Source organism: Mytilus edulis, chromosome 6, assembly GCF_963676685.1.
Source record: "Mytilus edulis chromosome 6, xbMytEdul2.2, whole genome shotgun sequence".
Lineage (NCBI taxonomy): Eukaryota > Metazoa > Mollusca > Bivalvia > Mytilida > Mytilidae > Mytilus > Mytilus edulis.
This window is the reverse complement of record NC_092349.1, coordinates 65,643,893-65,667,298: the sequence shown is the minus strand read 5'-3', so window position 1 is coordinate 65,667,298 and position 23,406 is coordinate 65,643,893. Positions and strand designations below refer to the sequence as shown.

Sequence of the window (23,406 nt, the reverse complement as noted above, 5' to 3'; positions counted from 1 at the left end):
TCAGATGAACCATGCCAGAGAAACATGTACAGCTAACAATGCTTCCATACAACAAATATAGTTGACCTATTGCTTATAATTTAAGAAAAAGACCAAAACACAAAAACTTAACACTGAGCAATGAACCGCGAGGTCAAGGTCGAATAAAACATGCGAGACTGACATAGATCATAAAATATTTCCATACACCAAATTTAGTTGACCTATGGCATATAGCATTAGAAAAAAACTCAAAAACTTAACTATAACCACTGAACCATGAAACAGTTCAAGGTCAGACGACACCTGCCAGTTGGACAGTCCTTCCATATACCGAATATACTAGACCTATTGCTTATAGTATCTGAGATATGGACTTGACCACCAAAATTTAACCTTGTTCACTGATCCATGAAATGAGGTCAAGGTCAACTGAAAACTGTCTGACAGGCATGAGGACCTTGCAAGGTACGCACATACCAAATATAGTTATCCTATTAATGAGAATTCAACATTACAAAAAATCTGAACTTTTTTTCAAGTGGTCACTGATCCATGAAACTGAGATCAAGGACATTGGACATGTGACTGACGGAAACTTTGCAACATGAGGCATCTTTATACAAAGTATGAAGCATCCAGGTCTTCCACCTTCTAAAATATAAAGCTTTTAAGAAGTAAGCTAACGTTGTGCTTGGGTTTGATTTTTTTTAAACATAGATTAGTTGCTTGTCCATGTTGTGTTTGGGTTTGTTTTTGTTTGCTTTCAATACCTTTATACCTTTTCTGTCCAAAACACTTTAAAATAAGGTCTGTCCTGTATAGTATATACAGTGTATCCATAAGTGTTGGCTTACTTACAAGTAACGAATAAACAACTTACCATATATAATCCATTAATTTTTGCCGTTATAAATGCTAATTAAGTTGGTAACTAATTCCTTAATATTCCTTATTCCTTACTTATCCTTATTCTTCATCCTTATTCCTAATTCGTTACTTATATGTTCCTTATTTTTTTAATTTTATATTAATATTTTGTCCCCTTTTGATAAAATTGAGAATAAAAATGGGGAATGTGTCAAACAGACAACAACCCAACCAAACAGCGGAAAACAGTCAAAGGCCACCAATGGATCTTCAGTACAGCGAGGAAATCCTGCACCCGGAGGCGTGCTTCAGATGGCCCCTACACAAAGTTATATACTAGTTCAGTGATAATGGACGTCATACTATAAAATGCGTCATTTTCTTTCTTTTGCACCTTTGACCTTGTATGCAGTCTGATAAAAAAATCGGATATTTCACTTAAAGTTTGCAAATATGAAATACTCTGAATGGATTGTGTTTCAAAAACACATTTGTATGAAACAACAACTAACCTTAGAGACAAGAAACTAACAGCAATTAAAATCATTATAAAGGTACAACGTATTATTCTGAATTTTTTTTCAAGATCAGACTGCATAAAAGGTCAAAGGTGTATATACAGCTTCCCCAAGTATTTAGGAGTAATACATCCATCATTTTTCTCGTATGTAATTCTTTGTTGAACTTGTATTTTTCAAAAAAAATGTGCTGAATTTACATTTGTTTCAAATGAAGAAAGTTTGCCCAAGTAAAAATTTTTCCTGCCCAGTACTACAGTAAAAATTTCACATAACATTTCATTGCATATCAGATGATTATCATAACAGGAAGTTAACCAATTACAACAAAATCGTTCTTAAAATTTTATAAAAATCTGTTAAGATTCTTTAAAGTTCGATGGGATGGATGCGAATAATGTTCTCCTTTACATTTTGTCATGTTTAAAAGCTTATAAAAGTGACAATGTAACCTCAAGATTTCAAAATATCTTATAAAAACAACAAATAAAAAAGAATGGTGCTTTGACACATCCAAGATATGTGTTTATGACTCCTGAAGAAATTATTTTCTGTAATGAAATGCAGGGTTTATTTCCTACAGCCGTAACATTTCATTTCATCTTTAGAAAAACTACAAGTATTGAAAGTCGGCAGCGGGTTTAACGATTCTTGTGGACAAAGGAAGATAACCCCAGTTTAAAATATTACTTTAACAATGATATTGTTAATATTTTCAGAACAGAAGAACATTTATGGAAAAAGGTAGACAACTTCAATTTTGAATATGACTGTTACTTACAAAGAAGCTATTAAACCAAACTATATGAAATATCTAATTATCTATATAAGATATCTTATTAAACAGATTAGGTAAGCTATCCTATATATTATATGAGAAATTTTATCAGTATCTTATAAACTTTATGAGATATCTTATATAATATATAAAATATCTCATATATAAATATTTAAGATAGAAAAATTCTTATATATCTCATATAATGTTTAAGATATCTTATATACTAAATGAGATACATGTACATGTATCTTATATACTATATGAGAAATCTTGAAATTGGAATAAATAGTAAACTGGCTTGGCATACAAAATCCGTAAAAAAAATTTAAAGATCATCAATGAAGATCGATTACTCTATTACTCCTTATTTTTCTTGTGGATCTTGTCTTTCTGGTAATAATGGCTGTTTCAATTTTAAATCTATCTGTTATTTAAGATATAACTAAAAAAATGCAAAAGAATTGATAAAAATCATCTTTAGAGGGCAATTTTTAGATATGTATCTTTTTAAATTAAAAGAGAAGAAAATTAGAGATGTGTTAAATCTTTTTGTTATGTGATAGTAAAATGAAAAATGTTGAAATTAAAACAGCAATACTTTAGAATGTAAGATATTCAAGGACCGAATAAGTCAATAAACCATATCTGTAGGGGCCGGGCCAAATACTCTCAATAAAAAGGAGACCAGCCAATGGTAATACAACTACATTCCACATACCATTGACCAACCACTAGCGGTTCCTCATATACTCACTTAATCACATACTTATACATGTAAACTAAGCAAAAGTGTCAAAGTCAATAGACCATGACTGAGGGAGCAGGGCCAAATTACTTCTATAGAAATGAGATGTGCAAATACTTATACAACTGCATACCAAATATCATTGACTACAAATTGAAATACTGTTTCACTATAAACTGAACTTATCACAAGCTAATACATTATTGATGCCACAGTCACTGCCAATGCTGACACAAACAGCATACCCAATTTTGTTCCATCTAGACTAGACAAAAAGCATTAAAGATAATCTAACTATTTGTAAATGCCTTAACTGACCTTGCTACATTTGTAAGTAGGGCAATTATATATATTTCAGTAATTCTGTAGCAGATATCAAACCTGCCCAAATACCAGTGCAGGAAGAGCTCTTTGTTCTTTAACTGTTATGAAAATTAGTCTGTATGAATGTACAAAAAAAAATTATGTATATTTTACAAGTTTGTGTATGCAGATATGATATTTTCCAAAACAATTTAATTTATTATAAATGATTTATCACATGAACTGAATTACATCAATGGAGTACACTCTATATAATTATTGTTACTGGTTCAATAATGAATAATGACGCCTATATCAAACTCTCAACACACCCTTTCATCTCACTATTTGAGTGTCCATTTGATCATCACAATGTGGAGGTGAAAATTGATGACCGCAACATTCAATTTTGGTTGTGTAAGCTACTATTTAAAATCGAATGATTGCTGGTGACTATACAAAAGCATTTCACAGAAAATTCATAAAATCATCAACAATAGTACAGAATTTATAACAAAAAGATGCATTGTACTCATTCAAAGATAAGGCAAATGTTCAAAATGCCTTCCCCCCCCCCTTACACAATTATAATGTACATATAAAAATTCCTTGTTTAATGTTACAGTTTTACAAGTCCTGTATCTGGAGCACTTTTCATTATAAGACTTTGAATTGCTTTAAACTGTGGATGATCTTTATCTCCTATTAACTGTAGTAGTACAGCCTCGCTTGTTGTTACTGTAGCTCCCATGTGACGAAATCTCTGGAAGAAAAAAATGGTGACAGATCATATAAAAACATTATAAGTAAAAGTAAAAGAAAAACTTTTAACCAGTTTGTATACATACAGCAAAGTTTTTAATTTGTAATTGAAGCTGCTTGAAAAAAATATCGATAAAAAAAAGGCTTGAGGCTCCTAATTGCTCGAGTCTCTCAAGGGTTTAAAAAAAAAATTTAGGAACAAAAATGTCAAATTCCTTTTTTTTCAAAGTAAAATATTTATTACATATTTCACTTAATCTTCATTTGAGCTTTAATGCGCTGAATGATGATTTCAGTTGTATTGGCATTTTGTATATCCTGTCTTATTTATCATTTATGGTATTCTATTTACAGTTTCTTTAGTCCATTATACTGTATAGCGGGTTATTTTTGTGCTGTGTTTATTTTTGCTTTGTAGCGGATGAAAGAAAATTACGGAAATAAACTCTGCAAGAATTAATGCATAGTTTCTTTACTTTCTAATAACTAAGCTTTCGTCGGTAGAGTATAGGTTAGTTTTCACAACATAAATAAAAAGGGCATTGAACATACATGTATTTTATAAAATGACTGTCACATGTGTATATTTCCTTATCAATTAGTGTCAAATAAATTAGGAGAGTAGGGTATTCTATCAGATAATTACATCAGAGTTGTAAATCAGTCTTGATAATTGTATAACCTAATTAGTAAGTACATCAAAGTTCCGGCCAAGATCATTAAGTAAGACTGTCAATTCAGTGAACAAATCAATTAACTTGCTTCTCAGTTTTTCAATATTTTATATGCAACAATTTCAGTATCCGCCAAATTATTTAATAGGGATTTAGGAATCTACCAAAATAAAAAAAAAAAAAAATTTGACACCTGCAAAAATAACCTTCTATACAGTACTTTCAATATGCATTGTAATATGCATATAATGTAAGGTAATTATTGGTAAGAAATCAATATATTTCTTACTCTTACAACATCTGGCAATGTGTACAATGTCTTATACAAGATGTATTCCTAATAATTTTAGCTTTTTACAATTAATTCATTTTTCAAAATATTAGACAAAAATAATACTTGTTAAAGAAAATAATTTAATGCCATATCTTCTATAAAGGCTCATAATCTGTGTTGTTTCTGAACATTAAGCGCAAAATAATTGACATGGTAGCCTTGTAACATATAGTTACTTTCACAAATGTAAATTCTTTAAAAAAAAAACCTACCTCTAATGCAAATACTCTATCTGTTTGTGATCTTGATGAACAGGCATCTGCCACTATATGCACTTCATAATTTTTGTTCAGGAGATCAATCACTGTCTGTTGGACACATACATGGGTCTGCAAAATATTAAAAAAAAAAATAAGATAAAATTGTGTCAGAGAATTTATAAGGCATAATACTGATAATTGAATATATGACGCCAAGTTGGAGTGAACAAAATTACTTAAAAACTTTTGAGGATCATAAATTAATTACCCCATCCCCCTAAATCTGCCACAATTATTCAAGTTTTAAAGAATAAATGAAAATTGGAATTATTCTTAAAGTTTTATATGTATGATCAAAAACTGTGAACTTCTTGGAAGATGATATGTGATTTTTGCTGGGCCATAAGTCAGTGCAGATGCTTACATAGCTACTAGTTTTACTATCTAGTCAGTTCAAAAAAGAGAATCTATACAATTGTTTTCTCAATATTTATATAACCTTCAAATAAGTTACCAAAAATACAGTATAAAACAAGAATGTGACCATAGTACATGGATGCCTCCTCCCACTATTATTTTTTATATTCAATGGACCATGAAATTGGGGTCAATACTCTAATGTGGCATAAAATAAGAAAGATTATGGTAGAGCTAGGGAACATGTGTACTAATTTTTAAGTTGATTGGATTTCAACTACCTTAATTGACCAAAAACTTTAACCTGAAGAGGGACAGGCATACAGGTGATTAAAAAAACAAACTGACGAACAAAAGAACAGAAAAACAGGCCCATAGTTGGGACATAAAATCTGTCAAGTATCCCAATAAATAAGGAAATGTGTTCATAATCCTCAAACATCAAAAGAAAATATCAAATTATCTCCCCTGTTTCTCTACTGTGAATATTCAATACTTTTCTTTTCTGGATTTTTAGTAAATAACTGACAATATACATGATAGTATCAAGCTATATTATAAATATTACTCATTTTGACAAGGAATTTTGAGATTATAGGGGAAAAACACATAATCACATGATCTAGCTATGACAAATAAATTATATGCCTGCTAAAATTTAACATGCTACAACACAATAATACATTTTGGTATAAATTCTTCAAAACAGTTTTTGAAAATAAATAATTTAACAGTCACCTGTAATAATGAAAAATAACTTATAACATAAGCAACACAATGGGTGCCACATGTGAAGCAGGATCTGCTTACCCTTCCGGAGCACCTGAGATCACCCCTAGTTTTTGGTGGGGTTTGTGTTGCTTTTTTTATAGTTTTCTATGTTGTGTCATATGTGTTCTAGGTGTCATACCACCAATTAAAAGTCCCTATCTGTTCAACCAAATTTTGCAATTTTCACAGCTTTCTAAATATTTTACCTTAAGTTTAACTTCATAGAAACTAGGTATATCCTGAATTGTACAGGTGTCACCTTTCTGCATGCCAATTTTCAACATACATTCAAAATCATATAAGAAAGCAGAGAGCTTCCGAAAGGAGGTACCACTAAAAATAACCCCTGGTTTTCTGGAAATCTTAAATTAGTATACTATGGAGCGCATTAATCTTCAATTTTTAATGCAAACTCATAGACAGGTAAATTTTGGCTCAAAATGGTCTTAATATATTTCTCTTTCAACAAAACTTTCATTTCTGCAAATTTGTTTGTTAGTTTAGGTGAACAATGACATCAAATGCACTTTTTTTTGTCCGAGTAGGCCTACTTTCACATACGTTCTAAATTTGAGGGAGTAATTGGTGGTATGACACCTAAAGAGACAAAAAAGTTGATTAGAAATCTTTTATTTTGCTTTATTCTTAATCCTTAGTCAATTTGTAGTTAAAAACAGCCTATCTGACCATTATGCGACTTGTAATAAAAATTTCACAGCTCAATTTAAACTGACTGTAATCTATGACTTTGATAGAAAATACTTGAAAATTTCATTTTGGGCTACAGGAACATAAACTTTCAATATCAAGATCATTGTTTACTGATTTTTTCTTGTTTGTTCTACTTCTTGAAAGACTTCCAACAATTTTTGCAATGAATTTAGTAAAAAATCCAAGGTATTGAAGTGTCAAGGAATATTGACCCCCCTTTTTTTCATCTGGTGTCAGTAAAGTACTACAAATTGATCAAAAGTGCAGTCATGGTCATTTAACTGTGTTTATTTACATCAGTTAATAAAATTTAAGATATAAAATTTTCATTTGGAATAATAAATGGTGCTTTTGTGAGTTTCTGCAATGCTTACATTAGGCTATGCTATCTGCCAAGTACATAGTATGACGCAATGCTATAAGGGGTAAAAATCAAATGATTTCATTTAATCTGCATGACAAAATTTTTTTGGAGGTAGTAAACAACTTATGTTTCAATGTTTAACACCACAGAATAACTTTCTGTGCATTTATAACATTATTTAGGACATTTTTTTATATAAAAGCATATTGTCAGGATGGGAAAAGCTAAAAATAGGACAAACTCAAGTTTTAGGCTCTAAATTTGCAATATGTGACATTTTGCCCCCAAAAAGATTGAAATGTGGCTACTATTATCTCAAATGATCAGTTAAGACAAAAAAAAAAACAATTGTTTTCTGATTTTGATGTTTCACCGCATTTTGCTTAAAGGTGTCATACCACCAATTAAAAGTCCCTATCTGTTCAACCAAATTTTGCAATTTTCACAGCTTTCTAAATATTTTACCTTAAGTTTAACTTCATAGAAACTAGGTATATCCTGAATTGTACAGGTGTCACCTTTCTGCATGCCAATTTTCAACATACATTCAAAATCATATAAGAAAGCAGAGAGCTTCCGAAAGGAGGTACCACTAAAAATAACCCCTGGTTTTCTGGAAATCTTAAATTAGTATACTATGGAGCGCATTAATCTTCAATTTTTAATGCAAACTCATAGACAGGTAAATTTTGGCTCAAAATGGTCTTAATATATTTCTCTTTCAACAAAACTTTCATTTCTGCAAATTTGTTTGTTAGTTTAGGTGAACAATGACATCAAATGCACTTTTTTTTGTCCGAGTAGGCCTACTTTCACATACGTTCTAAATTTGAGGGAGTAATTGGTGGTATGACACCTCTACTGTTTGTCTGTTTGTCGGCTTTTTCATTTTTAGCCAAGCGTTGTCAGTTTATTTTGAGTTTGACTGTCCCTCTGGTATCTTTCGTCCCTCTTTTATGAAGAAAGTTCATAGACTGTGATGAAAAGTAACTTAGGAAAAGATTTAATAAAAAGTTACCTCAATACCAAACAGTACAATATGTTGAACATCATTAGAACATAAGCTCTCTAGTTTTGTCTCTACCTCTGGTAAAACCATACTAAACTTGGTTTTGGGAAATGTTCCTGCAGCATGTGAAATATCTAATTCTGTTACAGTGTTTCCCAGTCCCTTTGGATACTGAAATGAACATCGTATTTATAATTAACAATTTAAATTATTTCTTAAATAATAGCTAGGTTGCTTTATAATGTGTAATATTGTCTCTAACACTGATTACAGATTTTTTTGATGAAATTCAAAATAACAGCTTTAATCTAAATTTAAATAATGTTGTCCCGCTTTTGTTATTTGAAGAAACTGGATTATCTAAAGAGAATTATAACCAGGGGGAAAACTGGGAGTAATAAAGTGCATACATATTCCACCAAATAACAAGAAAAACCTGTCAACTAACATGACTTAGTATGAAAAAATTCAATATAAATCTACAGTACTTTATCTGTAATAATAGAAAATTACGTTTCATTTACAACATGATTTGTGTAACTTTATATTTTATCTTAATTTTCTTGTTCTCTTTTTTTCATTACCAAGTTAAATCAAACTTTCGCTATGTTCAAATATTATCACATAACATTATATAAATAAAATATAGCTGAGAGGGTGATAGAGCAGATTGGTACCCTGAGAAAACATTGTCAACCGCGTCGAAAGCCAAGGTTGACAATGCCTTTTTGAGGGGTACCAATCTGATCTATCACCCTCTCAGCTATGTGTTATTTAATTTATTAAACTGAATGTCATATCATTATTGTCTTTTACAGATTACTTTTATTTTAAAAGTATTTTCTATGACATCACATACATTACAACGTTACGGGACTATACAGGTATTAGACATGTTTAGAAAAACAACAAAAGTCAAGCAAGATGTTTTTTTTTAATTATTTTAACAGTCGAATAATAAAATCTAAGCCAAAACGTAGAACTTAAACATTGTATTTAATTACTTAATGTAAATTCAGTTTGTATTGGTCTGGACAGAGGGTAACATTAAAAAAAATTGTCACCTACTCAGCCATGTGATAGAGTAAATTAACACCTCATATTAGCCAATCAAAATATACATGATATATTATGGTATTTTAACGTGAAGTATAATAAATTATATTGTGTATTAAATATACATGTTATACCTGTTCAGTCACTATCAAAGGAATATTTAGGAGCTTTGAAGCTTGCACCTGAAATAAATTGTAAAAAAAAGTTACAAGTTAGAATTTTTTTAAAAGACTAACACATTTAAAATGCACAAGTGCCTGCAACATATAATAGATGCATTTCTAATGGAGAATGTACAGATTTAATCTTCAGATAATATCAACCGTAACAGTATTCTTGACAGAAGTAAATGTACAAAAAGTCATGTGGTTAATGAAATTCATCTGATGGAGTACGTGTAGTTATACAGTTCTTGATTAATCCATCTAATGCAGATACATGTACATGTACTTCTTTGACTTTTTTGTTTGTCTTGTATTTTGTTAAAATTTGTTATTCATAAGTTTATTTTCTGCTAATTGATGCCCAGTTAAGGGCGTTTGTTTTGAAAGGCCCATATTTGGCCCTGATTTAAGTTCAATGTTTCATGATATAAAATGTTTTAATAAAAAGACATGTGAGAATGTTGAATAGAACTCTTTTGTCAAAGTTTTATTCTGAAGAGTTGATTTTTACCAAAATGATTAAAATGAAGAGCTATGCCATAAGCATGATATTGCTCCTGATAAACACCCATATATCATGTATATCTGTAATCATGGTAACTGGACAGTTTCAACAATTTTTCAACTAATAATTTGTCATATCAGACTGTTATGAAAAACAAAAGGAAGCTGATTTCAATAGACATACATTTATACACAAATCACCAAAGTTTTATGATAAATGATAAAAGCCCTAAAACTACATGAAAATTCAACCTTTTTTAAGAATAAATTTTCAAATAATAGGTTTATGTACCCTTCTGTAGCCATTTTTGTACGAACTTTTCAAACTTCAATTGTATCAAAACTACAGATATAATGAAGAATAGAGAGATAGGCCATTTTGTACATATTCCAAGGGGAAACTTGATGCAAAGCATTATTTTTTACTGTTCCATTGCATTTAATAGAAAAAGAGGACTTTGTGGCAAATAAATCAAGATTTTTATAGAAAATCCACAGCCTTTATCCTTGTACTCTCATATTTGGCAATTTGATAACTGATAGATATAGGATTATTGCATGCAGTGCTAGCATTTATTTCCTTAAAACAAGTTTATAAATGTAGTTATTGGTTAAGACAAGTATAAATATGGCCAAAATCAAGTACACCTTTTAGGGTGCGCTCGACTTTAGTGACTCAACACAAGGTGTTTTGGAATTTACAGGTTACTTAGAACTATTTTTAAAAAATAAACACTAGCACATCATAGAAAATCAAGTGAGTAATTTATGTTTCAAATTTTATAACAAAAATCTCTGTATGAAAGGCTGTGGATTTTCTATAAAAATCTTGATTTATTTGCCACAAAGTCCTCTTTTTCTATCAAATGCAATGAAACAGTAAAAAATAATGCTTTGCATCAAGTTTCCCCTTGGAACATGTACTAAATGGCCTCTATTACTTATTATATCTTTAGTTTTGATACAATTGATGTTTGAAAAATTCGTACAAAAAAGGCTACAGAAGGGTACATATTAAACCTTAACATGATTAATAACTCTAAATCTTAAACTCAGAATTTTTTTTAATTGAAAAGAAACATATGTCAAGATTTATAAACAATTCACTACTGCAAAAATCTGGCATGTTTTATGAATAAAAGCCATAAGACTTCAATTAATAAGTTGTGCAAATTGTGTTACAGAAAACTAGAACTCTGAGTATTCTTGCAAACAAGGTAGAGTTTATTCACCCATATACTAACCATTCAAACCAGTAAATTCTGGCAAGGTCCAACCTATGCTTATCATGCTTATGCTTATGATTAGACTAGTAGAGTATGCACATTTTGTCACAACCATACCTGGCTGTAGGGTCCAAATACCCATATGGTCCAGAACATGTATAGAACCGGAACATAAAACCTGTGAAACTCATTTAGTTGTATAGAATATAGTAGTTTGTCTGAAAAATTCGTAATATTCTTGGGAAAAGGGGAAGTTGAGTTGTGACTGATTTGTATATAATATAGTGGAATACTTTGCTTCATCATTGATCATCACAGGTGCGCTTTATAGGTACCAGTCGCATTACCACTTGAATTTCTGGTGCATGTCAAAACAAAAATGATGTGAAATAAAATTAGTTAAAAATGAAGTGAATAAAATACAGTGTGTAAATTCAGAAATTATTCCTTGCAAATTTTTATAACGATTGTGTCATCTTAAACTAAAATGCCATTATAATTTTTGCGATTTCGAGGAAAACCCAATCATGTTTTTCGCAATAATAAAAACATTGCAATAATTTCGGAATTTTCAGTAGTTCCAATTTAAAAAAAAAATCTGGACTCAATTTTTTCTGTTTCATTAAAAGTTTATGCTGAATTGAAACGTGTATTTACATTAAAATAAATGGTGAATGTGTCAATGGGACACAGATGATGCCCTGCTTACATATAAAGTTATAAAGGGCCAAAATCTCATGAATTACATGTAAGAACTGTAAATTTGTACTTGATCTGAGTTTTGTAGTATTTATAAATAAGCATTTTGTCAAAGTTTCATAACATTTGGTTCATGTTATGAAACTTTGACAAAATGCTTATTGAATTTGCAAACTCAAGTTAGAGAATTAAACAGAAGCAAAAAATCTGCTATTTTTCCATTTGTAAAGGGGCATAACTTTAGAATAGTAAAAGTGACACCATCAAAATCATAATCTGTGTTTCGTAGTAATAAACACTCTGGATAAGTTTCATAACATTTGGTTGAAGCACATTAAAGTTTAGTGAATGGAAACTAAAAATTAGCAATTTTTCCATTTGTAAAGGGGCATAACTCTTGAATGGTAAAAGTGAAGCCACCAATTTCAAACTTGATCTGTGTTTTGTGGTAATAAGCATTATGGATAAGTTTCATCTTTTGGGGGATTTCAAACTAGGAAAGTGGACTGTTGTCAAGATTACTCGAAGTGGTGAAACAGTGCGACCTACATTACTTAGTTACATAGCAAACAGAAAGTAGAAAAAATAATTTTGACTTCAGGGTTATTTAACTTTTTATTCTTCGTCTTAAAGACCCACTTTATTTTCGTTTTTATCGCAATTTCACATTACTACATACATGATCAATGCTGATATGCAAATGAAATTTTTTTTATGTAGCATTTTATTTTTAAAAAATTTCAAAGTTCAGCTGTTCTGCATGTAAACCTATGGAGCAGTCAAGTACAAGACTGAAACCTATAAATAAACAAAATGAAAAAAGATTTATTTAGAGCCGGCATAGTATACAATCAAGGATATATCATAACCATAAGCTAGAGATATACACATGAGCTTTTAAAATTATAATCAAAATTATATACCGAAATTGTAGCATCTTCTTTTTTTAAGAAACACTTACAAGCCTTGATGCCACTTCTGTTATTTCTGGAAAATACTTGATGGCATTACGAAATCGTTCTTGCATGTCACATAAGAAAAATACAGTTTTATTAGCACAAAGATTACCAAGGCGTCGGTTTGCCATTTTGTACGAATCAGTTGTCACATGATTAGAATATACCTAAAGACGTTTAGTAAGTTCAAAACGAGCAATAACACAAAGGACGAAAATTCTTTTTGGAAAACTTGAATATCTTGCTATATTTATCATGTTTATAGAATAAATGTGTTTATTTCGGATGCAAAGATAATATGAGTGAATCAATATTAATACCGAAATATGCAATCCCTAATGACCTGTTAACAATATCGTAAGTTAACTATAATATCCGTGGTATGCCACTTAACACAGCATTGATATATTTGTTTTCCTCAAGTATTTTATTTCCTGTAATATTTGCTACTTTTTGATACGCATGCATCAATCGTTCTTGGTGTGACTGTCTACAAGGTGAATGGGTTTTTCGGGAATACGACAACGTACGTTACGCAAAATAAATTTGTGACGTTGTGTTTCTGTGACATAATTTTAAATCACTGCTGTAGATACAGCATAAAAGAGACAAGTCAAAGGTGAGTTAAAAGTCCAATGCTTCGTATATATACTTTAATTTCTGTGCAATTCCGCGTTTCACATTTATATAAGTTGTAACTTATCCAATGAGATTGTTGTTTCTGACGATACTTAGTCAGCCTGCAGCTAGATTCGTTGCAATACATTTTTTTAGGGGGTTACCATGTCTCTAACAAATATGGTGCATATCGCTAGGGCAAAAGGCAACAAAGATTTGTACAATGCGGACGATATCTAGAACAGCTCTATGAGTTATGACCCATAAAAGACAATAACAATCAAAACCAAGGAGTAAACAAAGACTCACAAAACCAAAGGACATTTACATCAACAGTTATAAATAATAATCAAGAAACAACACCTCCACTAAAAACCGGGAGTGAAATCAGGTGCTCCGGAAGGGTAAGCATTTCCTGCACCGTATACGGATACATTGGCGCATGCAAATTGAAAGCTAGAATATATATGGCAACAGAGCGGCCTTCCAAAATTGTCTGCAGTTATAACGAGTAAATTAACAATGAGTAGTCACAAAATCCTATGTCGTACAACAAGACCCGTACGCTCCCTTACGTCGAGATGATCTCTTTGTTGCTTTATTCGTAATCAATATGTCTTTGAGGTACATATCCAAAAGTATCCAAGGGAAGGAAGGTTTAACTCGACCAAAACCCTCATAAGCTAAACTTCAACATACATATGTGTTGCAGAGGCGGATTTAGAGGGTTTTCAGCCCCCCCTTTTTTGGTTGATTATATAGGGAATCACTGAAGCATGACTGGAGCTAGCCCCTCTTAGGCAGGCAGTGGGCCCCAACTTATAAACATTTCTGGAACCCTCCACTGTGTTATATTGATCACCAGGCATAGCGTTGGAAACGTTTTTTTCACCTTATTAATTATTCACAATAAGTTAGCATACCACTGAAACACCTGGGTAAAAATTCATTAAAAAGTAACAAGATGTGGTATACATGTATAATTGTCAATGAGACAATTAACTCTCTACCAGAGACCAAATGACATAGTAGTCATAGGTCATCGTATGGTATTTGGCATATTACAGAAAGTTCGCCTCATAATGAATTCTAGGTAAACTACTGTTTATTTTAAACTAAAACTTTGCTGATTTCACGCATAATGAACATGTGTACTAAGTTCCAAATGGGTGTGATAACATCTGGTATATGCACATCCTAACTAAAGTCTTAACCCCGATAATCCTAAATAAAGTCTGAACTCCGAATATGACACGGCATAATTTACTGACGCCACATATCGAAAAACACTATGGTTCCTTCCTATCCTAAACGGGATACAAAGAAACCCGATTTGAATTATTGTCTTTATTTAGAGTTTGAACAATTGACTATTTTTTGCAGATAAGTGGAAGACAAGAAATTGAAAAAATCAACGATATGGAGAAGGAATTTTCTTCTACAAATTCGGAAGGTACTCTGGACGGCCCGCATTCGTCAAACAAGATTGGTGTCAATCATAAGCCAGGAAATACTAAGACATATAACAAAGAGAAATATACGCCAAAAAAGAAACATTCACCGATATACCATCCAAATGTTCAAAAGGTGCCAGCTAAACTAAAGCATCTTTCAACTGATTCCCATCTTTCGAGAAAGGAAGCTTTTCAGTTGGAGAAAGAAGAAGAAGAAAACGAAGAGGAAGAAAACCCAAGAGATACCCACCAAAAAGCACATTCTAAAGAGACGAAAAATGAAAAAGCTACACATTCAAAAGAGAAAATTCATACAAAGGAGGCACATCTAAAGGAGAAACACCATGCTAAGAAGACACATCCAAAAACGACACACATTGTGAATGAGATGCATCTAAATGAGACACATCATGTGAAGGAAGTACATCCGAAAAAGACACTCAATGATGATGAAATAGAGACAAATCTTAGGGAAATACACAATTTAAAGAAATCACAAGCAAAAGATTTACACGATGTAAAAGCACTGCATACAAAAGAGAAACATGACGTTAAAGAATCACATTCACACGATGTGGAAACAGCACAGCCAAAGGAGAAACACGATGTAAAAGTAGCACATCCAAAGGAGAAGCATGATATAAAAGAAGCACATTCACACCATGTTAAAGCAGTACATCCAAAGGAGAAACAGTGTGTAAAAGAAGCACATTCACACCATGTTAAAGCAGTACACCCAAAAGAGAAACATGGTGTAAAAGAAGCACATTCACTCCATGTAAAAGAAGCACATTCACACCATGTTAAAGTAGCACATTCAAAAGAGAAGCATGATATAAAAGAAGCACATTCACACCATGTTAAATCAACACATCCAAAGGAGAAACATGGTGTAAAAGAAGCACATTCACACCATGTAAAAGCAGTACACCCAAAAGAGAAGCATGGTGTAAAAGAAACACATTCACACGATGTTAAAGTAGTACAGCCAAAGGAGAAACATGATGTAATAGAAGCACATCCACCCGATGTAAAAGAAGCACATCCACACGATGTAAAAGAAGCACATTCACACCATGTTAAAGTAGCACATCTAAAAGAGAAGCATGATATAAAAGAAGCACATTCACACCATGTTAAATCAACACATCCAAAGAAGCCTGATGTAAAAGAAGCACATTCACACCATGTAAAAGCAGTACACCCAAAAGAGAAGCATGGTGTAAAAGAAGCACATTCACACGATGTGGAAACAGCACATCCAAAGAAGCCTGATGTAAAAGAAGCACATTCAATCCATGTAAAAGCAGTACACCCAAAAGAGAAGCATGGTGTAAAAGAAGCACATTCCCACCATGTGGAAACAGCACATCCAAAGAAACATGATGTAAAAGAAGCACATTCACTCCATGTAAAAGCAGTACATTCAAAAGAGAAAGATGATGTGAAGATAGCATATTCAAAGGAAATACACAAGGAAAATGATATAATGAAAACACCACCAACAGATGTAAATAGTGGAAAGGAAAACCAATAAAAAGAGGAAAGTAATACAATGGAAACACAACCAACAGAGGCAAATAATTGGAATGACAATAAACTAACAGGGGAAATAAAATGACGAAAATACTACCAAAAGATGCAAATAATGAAAATGACAGGATACGACAGAGGACACGAATGAAACACAATCAATACAGAAAATTATGTAAAATAAACTGTTATCACAGAGATATGTCTCGCCTTTTATTGCAATTTAGATTATGCAAATGTTGAAATCAAAATAGCAATACTTTAATATCTTACACAAGTTATGCAAATATTCAAAGTCAATGAACCATGACTGAGTTACATGGCTAAACAATCTCCATGTAAATGAGATGAGCCAATGCTAAAACAACTGCGTACCAAATACCATTGTCTTATTATAAGTCGTTCCCAAACCTAATTACAAACATTAACTTGTAAACTATGTAAAAGTTTCAAAGTCAATGAACCACGAAGAGGGGTGGGGCTATATTATCTCCATGGAAACATTACTTGCAAATACCAATAAATGTGCATACCAAATATCATTGACTAAACATTAGCAGTTCATCTTAAACTGATCTTATCATAAACTAATATATGTAAACTTAGATAAGTTTCAAAGTCAATAGATCATGAGTAAGGGGGCGGATCCAAATTATCTCCATGGAAATAAGATATACCAATGCTTATACAACTGCATACCAAATATCATTGACCTACCACTTGTGGTTCCCCAAAAACTGACCTAATCACAAACTAATACATTTAAAATAAGCAAAAGTTTCGAAGTCAATAGACCATGACTGCATACCAAATATGATTGACCTATCACATGTGGTTCACCATAAACTAGAACTAATACATTGTTGACGCCGTCGCCGACGCCGGAAACAGCATACCTTTCTCGCTTTTTGACTCCGTCAAGGCGAGAGATCATTGGCGGATCCGAGGAGGGGTCCGGTGGTTGGACCCCCCTTTTCTTTGGGACGATCAATGCATTTGAATGGGAGCATATAGTTGGAACACCCCCCCTTTTTTTACTCTGGGTTGGGACCCGCCCCCTTTTAAAACGGCTGAATCCGCCTCTGGTAACCTAGTATCCTTTCCGAATAAGTTTATTTAAGGGGGTTCGCGGGTCTAAATCATTTATATAGGAATTCTCTATATTTTTCTATAAATGAACTTTATCTTATAGTTAATAGAAAAATAAAATAAAAAAGTGGGGTCACCGTTCATTTGCGCTCACAATCTGCCTTCGAAAGAAGCATACATTTTTGTAAAGGTGTTTTTTTTTTCTGTTGAAGTAATAAGAGAAATAAAGGTAATATCGAAATAAGAAAAAAGATATTTATTACAGAAATCGCTAAAATTTTACAATAATTTAGTTTAAGTACAGCTTATATGGAAATTATATTAAAAAAGATAGGTCACCGACGAGTTGAAAAAGATATTTCAATTTTAGAGCCAAAAAAATGGCATTTTTCCACCAAAGGGAGATAATTTGGAACTTTTTCAATGATGTATACATTTTGAAAGTCATCTGGGGCCAACACGAATTGATTGTTTCGAATGATTTTTGTACCATATGATAAAGTAACAACTACAAAAGGAAATAAATAAAATTTGTAATGAAAAACAAATGTTTGATTTTTTTTTATACCCCCGAGCCTCCTTAAAGGTTTGAAATCAAGTGAGAGAACATTTAGCGACATCTCAGCAAGGTCCGCAGTGACTGTCTTTCCAACTCGTCCAGAAAGCGATCTTTTCATTGGTGAACAAAACTATCAGCAAATTGAATTAAGGATATACTAAAATCAATTAAGTGTACATGTGTACTAAAATCGTTATTTATGACCTTGATTCCGCGCCAATATTTCTGTACATGCTGAATATTTCAGTATATGCTAAATTGATTTTAGGATATCCCAAATTGATTTTAGGATATCCCAAAATGATTTTAGTATATTACTTTAGTATATACTGAATTGACTCTAGGATACCCTAAAATGATTTAAACATATACTAAAATCATTTTAGGATACCCTAAAATCAATTGAGGGTATGCTAAAATGTAATTTAGTATATACTGAAATCATATATAGTAGGATATATACTAAAATCGATATTTATGACCCTGATTCCGCGCCATATGAGGGTGCGTGTATAGTTACGCTGGGTACTTTCTGCAATCAGGAATTAAAACACACAACTGCTGGACAGACACAGGCACTTGTTTTCTATTCATGGCAAGATCTACTATCCCTATATATATTAGGGATAGCCATGGATAGAAAACTAGTGCCTGTGGACAGAGAGCATGGTTCTGTTTTTCTTTTCTAACACAATTAGCAATTTATCAAAATTCAGGCCTATCATCATCGATTAACTCGCGTGCTCGATTTCATATATATTAGCATAACAATATCAGAAGGAACTATTGCAAAATGTCTCATAAACTCCGGTCGTCTGAGCAAGGAAATTACCGAAATAGTTTATTTACCCTGTTGATCTCTAGACTCTATGTTTTATGTTTTGAACGAAATTATATTGTAAGATTTACTAAATTAATATTATCATTGTTTTAAAAGTATTAATGTATTGCCATTGGCTATTCAGTGGTCCGACCGGCACCGACAAAATAGCAAATTTGCTATTTAGCCGGCGCCGGCAAAATAGAAAACATGCTATTAGAAAACTGAATGCTATTTTGCCGGCTCTGATTAAATAAATTCTTACTGGAATTAAAATTTATATTCAAAAACTTTTGTTACTGTTACTCATATAAATACTTAAACTTTTAACTATCAAATTGAATATAGTCTCTCTTATCAACCACCCACTCTCCTTCATTCAACCAACACCCACTCTCATTCAACCACCAACTATCATTCACCATTTCACTCATTCACCCGCCACCCATTCTTTCTCGTTCACCCACCACGCTCACTCATTCACCTACCACTCTCTCCCATTCAACAACCACCTACGCTCATTCAACACCCACCCATTTCCTTACTCTCATTCACCAACTCTCATTAACCCACTCACATACTTTCATTCACCCACGCACTCTCATTTTCTCATACAACCACTCTGATACTCTCCCTCATTCACCTACCACTCTCTCATTCACCCACCACCCACACACTCTCATCCTCTCACTCACTCTCATACTTCCCCACTCTCTTACTCTCAACTCTACTTTTATATCCACTGTGATTCACCCACCACTACTCTCACATCCTCTCTCATTCACCCACCACTACTCTCATATCAACTGTCATTCATCCACCACTACTCTCATATCCACTCTCATTCACCACATCCCCTTTCCCAGTGAATTACCTTGTGTACCTCACCATCCCAGATATGAGCTTTTGACCCGTTCGGGTGTAAGCATAGACAATTCAAATGGATGTGACAGTATAGAAGTTCTACTCCCTCGGAGCTGTGGATACCACAGTCCATTGGGGACAACTCCACTGCCTAGCATTATCTGGGAAAGGTTGGTATCCTTACCTTCAGTTATTTTTTTTTTTATCATTACCTTACCTTCAGTTATACTTCATTGGGTGAGAGCACACAATCATTACTTTAAAACAGACACTCTATTGTAAATAAATATTAATAACAAGTTTAGCAGTGTTTTAACATTTTAAATATTGCAATTAAATTGCAATGGAGAATTTATTTCATTTTATTTTCGTCTTCATTTCACGTGTTGCGTTTTCTATTATATTGATTGTTCTTTTAGCTATATTATTTCCCGTATTTTGTATTATTTAAAAATATCTAACTGGATTAAATAAAGGGTGGTAACTACGATCTCCTTCTATATACATATAACTCTACAACATATCAAATATATATAGCATCTAGCATATTAGTTTGGTATATAAAATGAATTCCCTTGTAAATAGTGAAGTGTTGAAATGTCAACATAAGGCTAGCTGACATTTTATTTAACTGATAGTACTAGTATTGGGATTTTTAAAATGGATTTTACAAGGGAATCTTGCTTTTAAAATCTCCCTCGGTTGATTGATTGATTGTTGGTTGCTTAACGCCCCCCCTCGGTTGACTTGCAGGGCTATTGTTTTTTTTCGCGAACCCTTTTATTTAGTTTTAACGCTAGCAATCAAATTTTGTGATTAGAATATTTCCCCCTCCCCCACACACACACACACTTTAAGTTAAATGATCGTTCCTTCATTGTTTAATAATTCTATACATCTTCTCTTTACCATCAATATATGGCGTATTATATCACTACATATCTTTTATCTTTATACATGCACAAAGTAACGGAAACAGCGCGGGATGTTATTAATTATTTTTAATCTTTAAGTTACTATAAAAAAAAAAAAAAAAAAAAAAAAGTGCCTAACAAGATTTTGTGAGGTAGACGAAATTGACTTTAAAACGATCGTATTGACTTTTGATGTGCAGAAATAGGCAGATCGGACATATTTTGACTTTAGTTACTTACTTCTTAAGTTTGGGATTAATTGTAATCAACATATTCCAATGAGACTGAAAAATGCTTTTTTTTTATTATGATAAATAATAATTTTACCTGCCGTAGTCGTGCGTAAAATATATTTCGGTATTTCTCTTACGAAAATGACTTGTTTAATGGAACAAAACGTATTATTTGTAAACTTTCTCTTTACTCTTCACAATAGGCTTTTAAAAAATAACCTTTCCAACTGTATATTCCGAAAATTTTGTGAAAATCGAATAAGTGGCAATTCTTACCTTTCATACCTTAACTTTCATTGATAAAACATAATATTGACTCGTCCAGTGTCCAGTTTGAAGGTCATTTTAGTTACCGGTCACATTCATGCACGTTCTAATTAATCAATAGTCATGTATGAAAAGCATAAACAAGTTTGAAGGTAAACTAATAACAACTTAATCCAATCAAATTGCCTACGATTCAATAACAATGACCAGTCCACATCATAAAAATGTATAGGGGTAAACTGGGTAGGGAGAAAATGTCAGATATATTAAGTTCATTATTTTGCAATAACGAGTAAAAGTTTGTTAACCAATAGATTTGTTATAATTTCATAATCATGTCGTTATGTATTGGTATAGTTTTTTGATCTTTCATTAGCGTATTTAAGGCTGTAGAAAGTTTGGCCTTCAAAAGTCAACATAATCATTGACTTTATAAAGAAAATTCGCCTTTTTAAAACATTGAATGTTTCACAAATAATACGCGACAACAAAGCAAAATCATTTCTTAAAACACTGCAAAAAAAATAATTCTGATTGATGCAGTGGTATTGTCATAAATTGCACTGGAGTGAACAGTGGTACATCAAACGTCGCGAATTCCCTCACACAATGTTATCACACACTATAACGGTATTTAAATAGGAGCAAAATTGCTCAGATTACTTCAGTCGATCACCCTACATTTGTGCATTGAACAATATAGTGTGTTATTCCATAATTAGGGAGCAACAATTTATCTTTTAGGGGGAGGGTTTCTTTATTTGTTTGAGTCATAAAAAAAATAAATTTATTTTTTCAACGCCATCAATCAAATTAAGTTTTTTTGGGGGAAAAAAATGTGGATTTAAAATTTATTTTGCATCGCATAGGGGATCACAATATGATCTTTTGGGTAAAAATATAACACCCCTGCTCCCCCTTAGAGTTAGTTGGTCGTTCCTTGATCTATGGATATGATTCCAGGAAGGTTTCGAGCCGTTTTTACATTTATTTCCCAAGTTGATCCGATACCGTGACCTGCTAGTTTGGATGGTGTACTGAAACTTTCAGTGTAATCCTTCAAAATAATGACTATGTTATGATACTCCATACAAAGGTCTGAATGCAGGGGTCTTTCTGTTCTTCATTCTTACTTTTGTAGACGGACCCAATATCTCTTCCTTATCTATATCCCGCATCATCTCTAGACTCTACATATTTTCGGGAAAAAAATCTTTTTTTCATAATTTATCACCCTTTTATTATTTTTGCCCGTTAATCTTTATTCTGTCAACCCAATCCAGACTCTCCACTATTGATGCTGCTTTTGGTACCCTTTAATATGTCATTATGGTACTTAAAAGGTCCTTTACATGTAAGATTTATCAATTCAAATTTTTTAAAAGTTATCAAATTTTAGTTTTTGGAATTTTGATCAAAGTTTCAGAGTTTCAGAATTTCAAACTTCCAATTTATAAAAGTTATATGCAGACAAAAGATTGAAAGAGATGGGAAAGAAAGGCAGGATCATTATCAAATCATCTGATACAAATGTCATTGTTCTATATATTCATTTGTTCAAGCAGATGACCAACACGAGTGAATTTTGGATCCAAATGGGAAATATTGGTACTATAAAAGATAATAGAAGGTTTTTGCCAATTCACCAACTGTGTTCTTCTCTCCCTGAAATCATTTGTAGAGTTTTTCCTGCCGTACATGCTCTCTCTGGGTGTGACACTACATCTTCCTTTGTTTGTGGCAAGACTTTACGACCAAAAGAAGAAATATGCACCCTGCCATCAGGACATTAGCAAACTGCGAGTTAAGCTTGCTATAAGCAAGGATTCAAGTCTGGTCAGATTGCCACCTTCTGAAGCAAAGCTTCGACAGCATATCCTTCGTGCATCATTTCAGACCAAAATTTGGCATGCTTCCTGTCTTGCAAAACCACTCCTGCCTTCACCATTGGAGTACGGATGGAAATCATTCAAAGATTCATTGCATCCTGTCTACTTTGAAGGAAATATGTC

At 32.4% G+C, this 23,406-nt stretch overlaps 2 protein-coding genes across 2 annotated transcripts; one reads left to right on the top strand and one right to left on the bottom strand.

Annotated features, from left to right (window-relative positions):
* Positions 1-3,394: 3,394 nt before the first annotated feature.
* Positions 3,395-13,207, bottom strand: LOC139528168 (isochorismatase domain-containing protein 1-like). Its single transcript, XM_071324028.1, has 5 exons — positions 13,049-13,207; positions 9,629-9,676; positions 8,448-8,609; positions 5,179-5,295; positions 3,395-3,959 (listed from the first exon to the last, which is right to left on the bottom strand). The coding sequence occupies exons 1-5, from the start codon at positions 13,172-13,174 to the stop codon at positions 3,816-3,818; spliced, it is 597 nt and encodes a 198-aa protein (XP_071180129.1). The 5' UTR covers positions 13,175-13,207; the 3' UTR covers positions 3,395-3,815.
* A 385-nt stretch (positions 13,208-13,592) lies between these two features.
* On the top strand, positions 13,593-16,846 carry LOC139528167 (protein starmaker-like). Its single transcript, XM_071324026.1, has 2 exons — positions 13,593-13,662; positions 15,045-16,846. The coding sequence occupies exon 2, from the start codon at positions 15,081-15,083 to the stop codon at positions 16,650-16,652; it is 1,572 nt and encodes a 523-aa protein (XP_071180127.1). The 5' UTR covers positions 13,593-13,662; positions 15,045-15,080; the 3' UTR covers positions 16,653-16,846.
* The last annotated feature ends 6,560 nt before the right edge of the window (positions 16,847-23,406 follow it).

Excerpts from the sequence above, each read along its gene's own strand:
- LOC139528168 (XM_071324028.1), bottom strand. The coding sequence starts at position 13,174 with ATGGCAAACCGACGCCTTGGTAATCTTTGTGCTAATAAAACTGTATTT. Across the intron at positions 9,677-13,048 it reads CAGAAGTGGCATCAAGGCTT|GTGCAAGCTTCAAAGCTCCT; the intron begins GTAAGTGTTTCT and ends AATTTATTTCAG. Across the intron at positions 3,960-5,178 it reads ATAGAGTATTTGCATTAGAG|AGATTTCGTCACATGGGAGC; the intron begins GTAGGTTTTTTT and ends TTTTTCTTCCAG.
- LOC139528167 (XM_071324026.1), top strand. The coding sequence starts at position 15,081 with ATGGAGAAGGAATTTTCTTCTACAAATTCGGAAGGTACTCTGGACGGC.